This window comes from Trachurus trachurus, assembly GCF_905171665.1.
Source record: "Trachurus trachurus genome assembly, chromosome: 17".
NCBI lineage: Eukaryota > Metazoa > Chordata > Actinopteri > Carangiformes > Carangidae > Trachurus > Trachurus trachurus.
This window is the reverse complement of record NC_139900.1, coordinates 26903043-26918203: the sequence shown is the minus strand read 5'-3', so window position 1 is coordinate 26918203 and position 15161 is coordinate 26903043. Positions and strand designations below refer to the sequence as shown.

Below are 15161 nucleotides of genomic sequence, written 5' to 3'. Positions count from 1 at the left end.
ACATCTGCAGACAGCATGCTTATATGTAAACAAATCATATAGCACTTTTGTTTCTCTGCCTGTTTGCCTGAACTTCATGGATTTTGTACGTGGTCCACCCTTGCCAGGAAGCTCTGCCCCTGATGCTGCATTAAAGCTCACTCATCCTGATGCTGACAGTGCGCTGAGGGTAAGCCAGGTCTGAAAGGGAAGTGCTGAGAGCCACAGGAGCCCCAGCGCCCCAGTGATTGCAGTGCTATTATCCTGCCAAGGCTGAGCTGCACATGAAAAGGAAATGAAAACACTTCATCTTCTCCATTCAATCTAACCAATATTCTCAAACTCACTGTCAACTATGTGGACTGGCAGCCAGCCAACTCTGCTATTCATTTTGTTGTTTACATGACTTGATCAATAGAGGAACAGGTGTCCACATGAAATAAAGCTACCAAAGAGGTTGCTGACCCTAGACCTGTGGAGATTGGAAATTTCCACACTGTAGCTACATTATCCTAATTGTGAAACCTACAGTCTCTTGAGGCTTGTGTGCTTTTCAGGTGATCGTCCCCTCCCTGTTTTTTTTTTTCTTCTTCACATCTAGAGTTTCCTTTGTGAAAAGTCTTGTGTACAGACAACAGGATTATAAGGGGCATGGTTTAAAGCAGCATATTTTATTCTGGTTTGAGCGTACCAAGGTGACCAGCTATGAATGTGGCATGCTTTAAATGCTGCATATTGAGCCTAAAAAAAATAAGGTAATTTAGACCTATGGCTTGTGGCAAAAGGTGGTAGCCTATGGTGTAACCTACCTACCCTGTTGTGACATCAGCAGCGCAGCTTGTATGCCAGGCTTGTCAAACCGGTGTTGGAGCCTGCAGAAGTGCTGACACCATTCAGATCAGCCAGGAGAAACCCACTTGTGTCGCAGCCTTTGCTGGCTTGTCCTCGCACTCGACTCCACAACCCTACACCCAAGTTTTCCTGTGTGTTGGCGCTCATGGAAAGAAGGAGCAGCTTCAGGTGAAACGGCGCATCAAGGTAAACAAGGAAAAACACAACCTGACTACGTATACAAACGAGAGACGACATATTCAGAGAGGATGGAAACAAATGGGATGGAGAAGAAAAAAAACGGTAGGTCACATCTTGTAGGCTATGGACTTTTTTTTTATTTTAACTTTTGTTTGATTGTGCAAATTAACATGCAAATTAACAATTCACTGGCTGGTTCTTGAGCCACAGGTGAGCAAATTGGTTGATTGGAGCAGAGTGGCCTTTACTCGTTTTTTCTACATTTAACTATATTTAAATACTTACTTCTATAGGGCTAAGCTATCGAGCAGAATGTGCTGGATAATAGGACCTATAGAGTTTGAGTTGTTTATAGTCTGCCAAAAGGTGTGGCCCCATCCAGCCCAGTTTCACCTTACCACACGCTAACGCGCTGCCAAACAAAACCTGCGCTGCCTCCTCTGGGTTACTGGCAAGAAAGGTAAACTCCACTGCACGCAACGTTTCCTGAGAGGCAACAAATCCTACCGAACTTTCTCAGCTCTTTACCTGCCCGCCGACACCCTAGGATAAATTGAAAAAAAAAAAAAAAAAAAAAGTAAACCTGGTTCATTTAAATCACAGCACGTAGCAGTGTCGCGTTACAAACACTAGATGGAGCTCGATAACAAACACTCAATGGCCTCAAGTCTTCAATATCAGCTATTTATCTTACATTTCTAGATTCAAGGTATTGTCTGTTGTGGTTACATGACTTTCCCCAGGTTATATGAAGTAAATGGAGTCAATTATCTTCACATTTCTGTACAATTTAAATGTGCACAGTAGCCTAGGCTGCTCTGATTGTGAGACAACGTTACAGTCTGTAAACTAATCCTGTACAATCTCATATTTAACAATTAGCTAAGTTAGCCAGCTGTTAGCCGACTAGCACATTAAGTGAGGTAATTGTGTTAGCTTTACTGTGTAGTTAATTCAAAGGCCAAAAAAAAAAAACTGAGTAGTCCGAGGCCTTTTTGTGTTTTCAAAAATGCTGTTTTCCGCTTTCCCAATTGTTGAACTCGTTTTTCCTCGAGTAGCCTACCTCATGAAGTGACTTTATACGTAGGTAGCTAGGCCTACATGCCAGAGGTTTTCAAGCAGCCCTCCTCCAGCTGCGTGCACAGTTGCACTGCACATGTTGAGTAAAGTGGAGTCAGCTGACCGACGTAGGGCTCCTGACAGAAACGAGAAGTGTACTTTGACACGCCCTCCCTCTCATACACCGCGCCTTGACAACAGTCCGAGAGCGTCTCTGCTCCTGGGTCCTGAACGCACCATGAGCTGCCTCAAAAGACAACCAGAAATCAGCAGATCTGAGGAAATACGTCGCAATGCCAGAAACAAGAAGGCGATACAAATGAACGCGAAGCTCCTAGGTAGGCAGCAGATCTGGGACCGTGGGGTTATCCGGGGTCAGACTGCGGTTCAGACTTTGCTGTGAAATTGTACTAGATCTCAGCTTGGATTCAGCCAGCACAGTAGGCTACCACTACACAAAGTAAGTGTGCTCTCTTTTAAATGTTTCTCTACTCCCTGGTTTCCCCATGCAGGCCTGGAAGGGGATCTGGATCTGCAGTTCCTCCTGCAGGGAGGAGACCTTCTCAAGGTCCGGTCCCCATCCTGGAAGAAGACCCGCTACTTCAGACTCCAGGAGGACTGCAAGACCGTGTGGCATGAATCCAAGAAAACCTTCAAGAGAAACCAGACCTGTGAGTGCTGTCCCAGCATCCACATGTGTGTGAGATCCACCACAAAAAAAGCTCTTGCACACACATCTGTCTAGTGTTGTGGTGGGCGAATGTCTCTCACACACACTAGTCTCTAAAAACATCCAGCTTAGTTCAGACATCTGATCTACTTTCAAACCCACAGTGATCATACAGCTCTACAATATCACCTCTATGGCAGACGTTGTGTTATCAGACACAACTGGGTCGGTTGTGATAGCAGAGATATGTTTTGTGGGTGTGTTTGTAGATAGTGATTTTTTTTATAGTGTGCGGGGGAGTGGGATGAAATAGCTCGGGTTATATTCTCTGCTTGGATCACACCCATAAACTGTTCCCATGAAGTATTGTCTGATAATTGGATTATGTTGATGTCTTTATTGCTTTTAGCTATGAGTGATAACATGCAACCCATAAAGTTGCATCCAAGACCTCTGCACATTAGTGACTTAAGAGATAAGTTCAGTTCCTAGAAACCTGTAACAAAACGTCAGTTAAATGCAAACACAAGGCTCATGTTTACCAAGCAGGCTGGCCAGTGATGCCCCCAAGATACTAAAAGCAGCAAAACCAGACACACTTCATCAGTCCATAGGGGAATTAGGCTTTCTTCATTAAATCAATGTAGGGGAGAACGGGGTAAGTTGAGCCACCCCTTGTTTCTAGGAAACCATAACAAAAATTGGGCATGTGACCAAACATTTAGGAAGAAGGCATCATTTCATGGAGTCTGTGAAGGTAAGAACCACATTGGTAAAGTGGTTTGACATATGTCCAAAAAAACATTTTTCACTCTCGAAAATGAATTCTGTCTATCGTAAGTTTCATGATAATTGTGTTTAGACCAAAAAAGGTAATTATAAATTTGTTTTATACATGAGTTGTGGTATCTTTGAACTACATTATAAGGTAGTAAACCTAGCATGAAACTGCACCATTTTAGCTTAATATGGTAGCTGTGGGGTAAGTTGAGCCACCTGCCCTATACACCTATGATTGTATTTTGTCTGTATATGTCCTAATTATTAATTCAAGGTTCTGGATGTTTATGATTACAGTAAGTAGGTAAAGTTGTTTATGGTGAGGCCAAGTTTACTTCCAAAGAGAAAAATGAGGGATTCTTCCCAAGATGCGACAAAATTGCAAAACTCCCCAAACCTCAGTGAGTTGGTCTCAGCAGGAAGTCCCAGCAGTTTGTATTAGCCTGCAACCTGGACAGGTGGAATATTAAAGGGGTAGTTCACCCAAAATTGAAATTTCACTCATTATCTACTCACCCTCATGTCAACTAAGAGCTGTGAGAATTTTCAGAGTCCTCCGTTCCTTCTCTGAGTTACGGGGGGTCCGTGCAGCAGTATTTGTCCATATAATGGTTGTGAATGGATACCAACTTTCTTCGTCCAAAAAGACACACCAAAAAACATCCAAATACCTCCATACTGCTCGTCTGTAATGTCGTTCTTGTATTGAAGCCCCGACATGAGAAATTGTTCCGAAAAAAATAAAATAAGTCTACATTTTAAGCGTCCGATTTGCACGGACACAGGAAGAGCAGTGAACTGAGACACTGGGAGCTTCCGCTACAAACAAGCTTAAAATATAGACTTATTTTATTTTTTTCGGAACAATTTCTCATGTCGGGGCTTCAATACAAGAGGGACATTACAGACGAGCAGTATGGAGGTATTTGGATGTTTTTTGGTGTGTCTTTTTGGACGAAGAAAGTTGGTATCCATTCACAACCATTATATGGACAAATACTGTCCGGACTACACGGACCCCCCCGTAAATCAGAGAAGGAACGGAGGACTCTGAAAATTCTCACAGCTCTTAGTCGACACGAGGGTGAGTAGATAATGAGTGAAATTTAAATTTTGGGTGAACTGTCCCTTTAAGTAAAGGGGGAGGTGGGAGATGGATGGAAGGAAAGGAGGAGGGTGAATCAACCTCCTATGCTCAACTTACCCCATGCTATATTTTAAAAACAGTTAGGCTATGTTTACACTCATTCTGTTTGTTGGGGATGCACAACATCCTGAAATATATGCAGATAAGTTAGTTAGCAAGAAAACTACAATTGTCTTGGTGTAGTGATCCTGAATATAAAAAGTGGCTCATCTTGCCCCTATGTGTCCTATAACCTTCAGTTCTTTCTCCCATCTCCAGTCTCACTTGACGATATCTCAGCGGTGAGGCTGGGACGCCAGTCTGATGGGCTGAGGAAGTACACAGAGGAGCAGGTGGAGGGCCGCTGCTTCTCCATTATGTTCAAGGGCCGCCGCAAGAACCTGGACCTGATCGCCAGCTCCGAGGAGGAGGCCCGGCAGTGGGTCGGCAGCCTGGAGAAGATGATCTCCAGACTAAACAACCTCAGCTCCCAGCAGAAGACAGAGCAGTATCCTTGTCATGGCAGTAAAAGTCCTTCTGTGAACATGACCTCATGAAATCCTGCCACACCCGCTGCACACCCTGATGTGTTTGATATCAGGCCACAGCCATTACAATGATTATAGTATGATATAATGAGTGTCTGGAAATCCATATATGATCAATTCCTTACATTAAAAACTTCTCAGTTGGATCCTGAGCTGCCTGAGGAAAGCAGACAAGAACAAAGACGACAAGCTGAGTCAGTCGGAGGTCAAGAACTTCCTCCGTCTGATCAACATTGATGTGGATGATGAATACGCAGAAATGCTCTTCAAGGTGATGCCCTCAGCTTTTTCATGTAGTTGTAGATGAACAGGGAAGAAACACTGCTGCACATTTAAGTTTCGATTTAAACATCAAATTAGGTTTTCAGGCTTCTCACCTATCATGTTACAAAATGATCTGTCAATTACATACAGTTCTCTTGCATAATGATTTGATTGAAATTTAGATTTAAAAGAGGACTGAAAAGATCTTTGATCTGAGTTTCCATATTTTAAGAAAAATTAAATTATGATGGAAAAAGAATTCACTTTCATCCCCCTTAACATTAACAAGACAGTCACCTTGCAGTATCAATATTAGGCTGGCAAGGCAAGGCAAGGCATCTTTATTTATATAGCACATTTCATAACAAGACAACTCAATGTGCTTAATATAAAGACAAAACATTTAAAAAGAACAGCATAAAACAAACATTAAATATAGCGTTAAAAGTAAGAGCAAAGAAGAAGAAAAAAGTAAGAAGAAAATAGATGAAGTTAAAAGTTCTTAAAAAGAGCTCAGTCATAAGCACATGAAAAGAGAAATGTTTTTAACCTGGATTTAAAAGTGCTGACAGTTGTGGCTGATTTCAGTTCAGGCTGATCTCAGAGCTCTACTGGGTTTATACTCTACTAACATGTCATTCATATATTCTGGACCTAAACCATTCAGTGATTTGTAAACCAGTAGCAGAACTTTAAAATCTATTCTGTAGCTGACTGGAGCCAATGTAAGGTCTTAAGAACTGGGGTGATGTGATCTGATCTCTTTGTTCTGGTTAAAACTCGAGCTGCAGCTGTTTGATACTTTTTTAGGGGAGACCAGTCAGAAGACCGTTACAGTAGTCAAGTCTATTAATCAATATTAACTGAGTACATTTGGTTGAAGAGCTAAATCTGGTGTATTTACATATTGTATGTTCATGAATACACAGAGTCCCGTTACAAATAAACAAATAAATCAAATTAAATGAAAAAAGGTAAATTATCGACTAACCATCATGTTACACTTCAATCCTACAGCAATGTGACAAATCAAACTCTGGATACCTGAATGGAGCGGAGATCGAACATCTGTACGACCTGTTGACCCATCGGGAGGAGATCGAGGTGATCTATGGAGAGTACGCGAAAACCACCGGCTTCATGAGTCCTGAAAATCTGGTGGAGTTCCTGATGAAAGAGCAGAGAGAGAAAGCTTCACTGGCAGACGCACACAAGATCATCGAGATCAATGAGCCGGACGAAAATGGTCAGTGTCTTTGTCTGGAGTTACACATTTTTTGTTTTGGGTTGTTGGTGCTCCAGAGAGTGTGGTCGTCTTTAATCAGGACCTGATTCACAGGTAATGTTAAAGAACAACCCATTGGAATCAAGTACATTGGAAGTACTTAGGGGCTATCTGGAGATCATACAACCCCACTTTAAAAAAATGCTACTATCCCTTTAACAAGGGGTCATAGTTGATGGATGCCATGTGATCCAAACCACAAAACAATAATTCCTCTACTTCTATGTATTCATAAAATGTGAGTAATTGTAGATTGTCAGTGTAGACAAAACAAAAAGTGATAATGTGTTACTTCCTACTGTGAAATTGGCTGTAAGGAATAACTCGTAGTGACACATCCACAGTGTTAGCAGACTGCATGCTGGGAAGATAAACACTGAGACAGACCTTCCACACAGCAGCTACAGCCTATTAATGCCAACCTACAAGATAAAACTTAACGTGCAGTTTGCAGTGTTAGCCATTCTTTCAGTGATGTTGGTGCTCATGGGAATAAGTGATACATTACATGACTGTTTTGCATAAATGAGCCTCACATGTACAACTAATTTACTGTAGTTTGCTGAGCCTGTTGTACAACATACAACATATAACTATGTTGCTTCTACACACTTTTTCCATTTATTAAAACTGATTTCCAGGTTGCTGTTGCTCTAATGCGCCACTGTCTCATGAGCTCTGTTGCTCCTGTGTACTTTCAGTCAAGCAGAAGAAGCTGCTGTCCAAAGACGGCTTCCTCAGGTACCTGCACCATCAAGAGGCCTTGGTCCTGAATTCAGATCACAGGGAGCTGCACCAGGACATGAGCCAGCCTCTCAACCACTACTTCATCTCCTCCTCACACAACACATACCTCATGGAGGACCAGCTCAAAGGGCCCAGCAGCACGGAGGCTTATATCAAGTGAGAATCCGTCCCCAAAGTCTCAAAGTATTTCAGCTGCTGCAGCTTTAAAGGGATAGTTCAACATTTTGGCAAATTGGCCCATTGCCATAATCCCTATAGTCTTAGGAGTAGGTTTGTTACCTTTAATTATCGGTGCAAGCTATATTTAGAACGGCGGAGCAGAGCCGTGAGCTGCTCAGAGCTACGCTACAGAGGCTATTGGGATTTCTTGGTGTCCCTCATCAAACTCATCAAATACACAATCCAACAACTCCACAACGCTCTGGTGGACAAGTTGTGACCTGCAGATTCACCACGCTATGAGATAATAACAGAATGCTATGAGACAGAGTTGTTTTAGAGGTAAATGCCGAGCCGTAAAGAGACTGCTTGCCAGCGGTTTTGCATGAATTTGCCTCAAAAACAACTCTGCTGTGTAACATTCCGTTATTATCTGGTGAATGTGCAGGTCACAACTTGTCCACCAGAGCGTTTTGGAGTTGTTGGATTGTGTATTTGATGAGTTTGATGAGGGAAACCAAGAAATCCCACCAGCCTCCGTAGCGTAGCTCTGAGCAGCTCACGGCTCTGCTCCGCCGTTCTAAAAACAGCTTGCACCGACATTTGAAGGTTACGAATTTACTGCTATGACTATAGGGATTATGGCAATGGGCCAATTTGCCAAAATGTTGAACTATCTCTTTAACATAATGATAAAATTGTATTACATGGTACTTTGTTGAATTTTATATTTGTTCTGGTTGATACATGTTGTTCCAGTAATGGAATTTTAGAGTATGTGTTAATGTAAATGTTGACTCTCTCAGGGCTCTGCTGAAGGGCTGCCGCTGTGTAGAGCTGGACTGCTGGGATGGATCGGATGATGAGCCAGTGATTTACCACGGCTACACACTCACCTCTAAGATCCTCTTCAAAGACGTGATCCAAGCCATCAAGGACTATGCGTTTAAGGTGTGTGTAACAATGAAGTATCCAGTCACATCCAGTGTGTTATTGTATCGATTCCAGCAAAACCCTTCTCCTCTGTGTCACACCCAGATGTCCGACTACCCTGTGATCCTCTCCCTGGAGAACCACTGCAGCGTGGAGCAGCAGAAAGTCATGGCCCAACACATGAGCTCCATCCTGGGCAGCGCACTCGTCACCACCCCCCTGGGGGAGGGGATGCCCACGGGCTTCCCGTCTCCTGAGGTCGGTTTTCACTCTTATCTACAGGTGGATTGTTATTTTTTGTGTTTGATGAAAGACTGTAGTGACTCACGCTTCCACACCTGTTTATACTTCTAGGAATTAAAGGGGAAGTTCGTGATCAAAGGAAAGAGGCTGAACAAACTGGAGGCCAGCTTTGCATCGGAGGCAGCAGCGGCTGAGGAGACGGACGTGACGGAGGAGGAGGAGTCAAATGATGAGAGCGAACAGAAGGAGGGAGAGCAAAAGGTGGGAGTTAAGGATGTCACGATTATACATTTTCCTGGTACGATTATTGTCAGAGAAGTAATCATGGTACTACGATTATCACGATTATTATGCATTCATTAATTTCACAACACTATGAATGTGTAAAATCAAATATAGTCAAAATAATATAAGTATCTATTAATATAGGACCAATTATTAATCCCCCAGGGGAAATGTTTGAAATATACAGGTCATAAATTGTTATCTATACCAAATGTTTACGTTTATTTTAATCGTTTTTTGTTTTGTTTTTAAAACATTTAAAATGACACGCTACCATTTAAATTCCTACCAATTCAATGTTACGTTATGTTGCGTTACGTCACAATGTATCCGTGCATTTTCCTTTATTTTTGCGCACATCTGCCGATATGGTTCCAACATCATCTTTTTTGGAAAGTAATGGTATTCAGGAATCTTTACGATTAATTAATTGTGGCGTTTGATACCACGATTAATTGTGGAAACAAGTAATCGTGGTATCCCTAGTGGGAGTCAGATCAAGGAGTATTGACAAGATTCAAGATTCATTTTTATTTACACCATTTATATTTTATTGAATGTGCAGAAAAAGAAGCTGAAACTAGCGAAGGAGCTGTCAGACATGGTGGTCTACTGTAAGAGCGTCCACTTCCACGGCTTCGAGGACGCCAAAACAAACCTGAGCTTCTATGAGATGTCCTCCTTCAAGGAGGGGAAGGCCGAGGAGCTGGCAGAGGAGTCTGGTGAGGAAGACACCGGGCTGAATTCATTATGTGTTTCAGTGTTGAGATTTAATTTCCTTTCTTAAGGATACTCTGTGAAACCATCTCTCTCTCACGTCAGCTTCTCTGTCTTTACTTCAACTCGTCCTGTGTCGACATATCCTGTTACCTCTCAATGTCCTCATGATGGAGACGCTCAGACTCACATGTTCTGTACCTTGTGGTGTCACCTTCTGCATGAAGACAGTGAGTGACTCCATCTTGTGTTTGATGTGCTCTCTAACAGCGAATGCCTACATCCGCCATAATGTGGACAAGCTGAGCCGCATCTACCCAGCCGGCACCAGGACCGACTCCTCCAACTACAACCCGGTCCCGCTGTGGAACGCCGGCTGCCAGATCGGTATCTATTGCTCACACAGGCCGGGGATGACAGATCGAATAGTGAATGAATGAATGAAATTATTTCAGTATATAAGCTTATATAACCGAAAGGGTGTAGGTTGAAGCCAAGGTTTATATACCTCTACCCCTTTTACCTTCAAAAATTATACTTTTTTATTATACAAAAGGATCAGATCACAGACATTTGAAACTAATCAGTACACTTAAATTTCTGATCACAACAAAATAAAGAATAGTGCACAGCACATAACCCAAAATAGTACAAAATCATTACACTTAATTTTCCATACTGTAACGAGAAATTATGTTGTTCTTATAAAGTCTTTTAAAGCCGTCTAGAGTACAGCATAATTAAATATTTTCTGGACAGTTATTCCAGATGTTAAACTCAGTCAGTCAGTCATTTTTGACAGTAGTTCGAGTCTTTGGTTTCTCAAATAATAGAGGTCTTCTTTTGTTAGAACTGGAATCCTTCATTTTAAACAGATTCTGGATATCTTGAGGAAGGTTTGTATCGTAATGTAATCAACTAAGTCCCAGAATTTCAAAATGTTCAAGACTCTTATAGCCTTTTTTTGCAATAAAAAAATAGAATTTTTATTTGTTCTGTATGTGTTTCCCCAAACCTCAATGCAATATGTCATATATGGGGCAATTACTGAATAATATAAAGTGATTAGTGAGTGTTGAGAGAGGAAAGCTTGGGCTTTATAGAGAATTGCAATGGATTTTGACATTTTGGATTTGACATGTGATTTCCAATTTAATTTATCATCAACGATAGCTCCAAGAAATTTGGTTTCAGGTACAAATTCAATTTCTCTATCATTTATTGTTACGTTTCTGCTTGAATTTCTGGGCTTTTTTCCAAATATTTTACACTTTGTTTTACCGAGATAGAGTGATAATTTATTTAAGTCAAACCATTCTTTGAATTTCTGTAGCTCCTTCTCTGCCATATCCAGAAGTATAGTAAAGTCTGATGTGAACAAGGCGGTAACCAAAGGAAATCGCCATCATCTCAATCATTTATTTTTCAGTGGCGCTGAACTTCCAGACGACCTGCACAGACATGGATGTGAACCAGGGCAGATTCACCGTCAACGGGAAGAGCGGCTACCTTCTGAAGCCGGCCTACATGAGAGACGCTGCCACGGACTTTGACCCCATCACTCTGACCCGAGGAGACTGGCTGAAGCACAAGACGCTTCATATCATGGTGAGGATTGTGAACACGCTCGCTGGCATTACTCCAGCGCCCCGTTCAAAGTCCTGTTGTTCAGCAGAGTTCATCTTGTGTAAGACGATGTATCTCCACCCGCCATCAGGTTATATCAGCCCAGCAGCTCCCCAAAGTGAACATGAAGAAGTCCTCCATAGTGGACCCACTGGTGAAAGTGGAGGTGTTTGGAGTGCCGGCTGATGTTGCAGAGAAGGAGACCAATCCTGTTGATAACAACGGTACCTCTCCTTTCATAACACTTACATTGTGTTTGTCATTATTTAATTATCAGGTTTCAGGCTCAGGTTTATTTATTTAGCACACATTTATATTCAATGGTGCAAGGAGGGAACGAATTGTACATAAGTTCCACCCCTGTCACAGATTACAACAAAACTAATTTCTATGGCTAACAAAGAAACATAGAGAAAAAAAAGGAGATAAAGTGCATACATAATCAACGTTATATGAGCATAATGAGGAAAAAAATGAAGAGATAAAGAAAGTTATCAGTAACAAATAGAGACAATAGAAATAAGGTACAAAAAAATCATAGATTGAAATCATAGAAAGACAGAGTAAGGATGTGGGATATGGAGAGAGCGGGAAATTCAAGAAAAGTTAAGATGTATTTTTAGCTGCTTTTTAAAGAGTGAATAGGAAGATATGGATCTTAGCGAAGGAGGTAGTCCATTCCAAAACATAGGACCTCTATGACATATTAAACTGATGGTGTGATGTGATTATCTAAGATCGAAGGTGAACTTTATTATTTAGAGTTATCTTGGGGCGTAAGAGCGTTTCTCTGGCTAAAAGCCATGATTGACCAGAATGCATTGCTGCCACAACATTTTGTGTCACGTGTTAAGAATGTGTCTTTTTGTTAAAGCAGAAGTAAGCGGAATGTTTGTGTTAATATAAGTCTTAAATAGTTATATCTTCCGACAGCAATCACTTACATAGAGTGTTTGGTCCGAAACACGGGTCTGTCAGTCACTCTGCTCTGCTGTAAGCCGAGGAGAAAACTTTCCTTGTATCCTACAACCTTTATCCAATGAGGAGAGAGAGCGGCATAAAGGGGCGGTCCTCTCTGTGTGTGCAGCCAAGGGATGCGCGTGAATGTGGTGACGTAGAGACGAGGGCGGGGACTGCTAACTTCATCTGCTGACAGGAAGTTAGCCAAAACCACCGGATCGCTTACTTCTGCTTTAAGGCATAAAAAAAAAAAAGTCCCACTCTGTTAGCACTACATGTTTGTCTATCAACACTCAACACGTAAAACCTGATGTAATCACGCCCTCTGGGGGTTTCCAAGGTGCATTCTGGGAAATGTGGGAAACCTTTGAAGTAGAAAGAGCAAGGTTAAAAGATCACAAAATAACTTTGGGAATGTGCTGCGCATCAGAAATTAATGGTGCTGAACAAACCATGAAACCTCAGCGATTATTTCTCCTTGTTGTGTTTTCAGGGTTTAACCCCACCTGGAATGAAAACTTCCAGTTCGATGTATACGTGCCAGATCTGGCACTGGTGCGCTTCCTGGTGGAAGACCATGACACGACGTCCGACAACGAGTTTGTTGGCCAGTTCACGCTTCCATTCAACAGCTTGCAAATGGGTGAGTTCAGCTCCGGTTTTGGGACATTTCTTATATTTATCAGGCACTTTTTCTCTCACTGTCCCCCAGTGACCAGAAACTATGATAGCTCTTTGTTTTGACTCTTTATAAATGAACAGAGGCTATCTCCCCTCTGAGGCTGAATATAGAGACCACGATTCACACTGCTGCACAAAGAGCTCCTCATATTCTCCTTTTTCTCATCACTGACTGCAACCTCTCTGTCTCCACACAGGCTACAGACATGTGCCCCTGCTCAACAAGAACGGAGATCGCCTCCCCTCAGCCGGGCTCTTTGTGCACGTCATGGTCCTCGATGCTGAGTGAAACATCGCTGGCTGACATGTGGACCCCGAGGACCTCCATCATATTTTTAATTAGATTTTATATTCTTTTTTTTTTGTGTACTTACGTTCATGATTAACTTATTGGCTTCGTTCCAGAGGTTTAAACAGCTACTGTAAAAGTTAGACTACATCCTTCACAAGGGACAACAGTGCCGCTTAAAATTACAAATCTCCAAGTGCAACCACGGCTGGGTAGAAACACACTAATACTACACATACACACTGGGTTTACTAGACTTTATAATACTCCTGATGAGTATCATCATACAAGTTTTAATTGATTTGTATGTGTTGCACTAGTGTTACACCACATTCAGTTTGCAATGGCACTGTTTGTTTTTTTCATCTTCATCTTCGCTGACTCCTTGATGTACTGTCTTTTTAAATCTTTTTACTCAAATGTCCATTTCATGAAATCTGGAGAAACATAAGCCAACATAAACACTATGTGCTTTGTCTTCATCAGTAATTTTAGTCATCAAGTATGATTATTTTACATGTAACATCATCATGACTCTTTATCTTTTTATAATGAAGATGAAGATAAAACATTTTAAACACAAACATCTGTCTTCATCCTCTTTTTCCAGCACTGAAATGAAACTCGGACACGCTTTGCACCTGTAGTCATGTTAGCACCAAGCTGTATTAAATGGAGTCATTTAGCTAATTATGGTGGTAAACACAGTAGTAGCCTGCAGTGCACAGGAAGTAAACCAAGTAGCTACGTTTTCTGACCTCTTTATTTTATGCAAACACCAACAAAGGGAACCTGTCTGAGGTTAAACTACTTGAGCTCTTCCACAGAGGTAAACAGTTACCTAGTGAACTTTGAGTGGACACACCCTTGGTAAACAGAGTGTCAGTGGAGAGATCAGGGAGGTGTTGCATATAAACTACTTATGGGTTCGCTCACTATTGAATGGAGGGACAGGCCTCGAATAATGTCTACTTACTTCATGTCTTCAGTTCTAAAAGCTACCATAATGTATCATTTATATTTAAACAGTGGATCGTATGACTAATTGTGTGTAAAGGGTGAGTTTCTCTTCTGTCAATTTGCTCTTCATATTGAAATGGTGCAAACAGTTTCTATCAGGGTGTAAAGAGCCTGCAGTGTTGCAGACATGCTCCATTTGAAGCAAAGTGAACTGGGGCCACCTCTGGTTTCAGTTTAGTTTGCTGAGATGAGACCACATCTCAATGTATTTCGCTGAACCTGTTCACACAACACTCCAGGTTCACTTCACTCACCGTTGTACTGTCGCCCTGCTGTAAACCAATCAGACACTGTTGCACAGGCACATGTAAAAAAAAAAAAAAACTAAACCACAGTTGCTGGTGACAACAGTATGATGATATATGAACACAAAATACTATACTGTATAACTACATCAGTCACATTAGTCATATTGTATTACTGCCTTCCTCTTTCTGTTCGTACTTCAGTTGCTCTGACCATTACTGCTTTGGCTTATGGGTAAAGCTCCAGAGCAGCTGTAGTGTGGACAGAAAGAGGAAGGAGGCTCCACCAGAGCTGAAGTGGATCATTAGGAGAACTGAATCTTCTTTCATTTTAATGAACAATGCAATAATAAGGTGTTTGTTTATTCAAAAATGATAACATATGGATTCACATTCATAGAATAATCTGTTGGTTTCAACTTCCTCTGAATCATTTTACGATAAGAGTTGAAGCAGAGTCTTCTTTAACTTGTGTATGGATATCCTGGCTATTTAAGGTGAGACACTACAGGC

At 41.6% G+C, this 15161-nt stretch overlaps 1 protein-coding gene across 1 annotated transcript; it reads left to right on the top strand.

Annotated features, from left to right (window-relative positions):
* Positions 1–2308: 2308 nt before the first annotated feature.
* LOC311000252 (1-phosphatidylinositol 4,5-bisphosphate phosphodiesterase delta-1-like) lies at positions 2309–13383 on the top strand (the record flags this gene model as incomplete). Its single annotated transcript, XM_083990912.1, has 15 exons — positions 2309–2408; positions 2583–2741; positions 4926–5154; positions 5336–5465; positions 6476–6704; positions 7445–7646; positions 8456–8600; positions 8688–8840; positions 8937–9086; positions 9676–9832; positions 10098–10214; positions 11257–11435; positions 11545–11677; positions 12907–13056; positions 13292–13383. The coding sequence occupies 15 exons, from the start codon at positions 2309–2311 to the stop codon at positions 13381–13383; spliced, it is 2325 nt and encodes a 774-aa protein (XP_083847038.1).
* Between the last annotated feature and the right edge of the window lie 1778 nt (positions 13384–15161).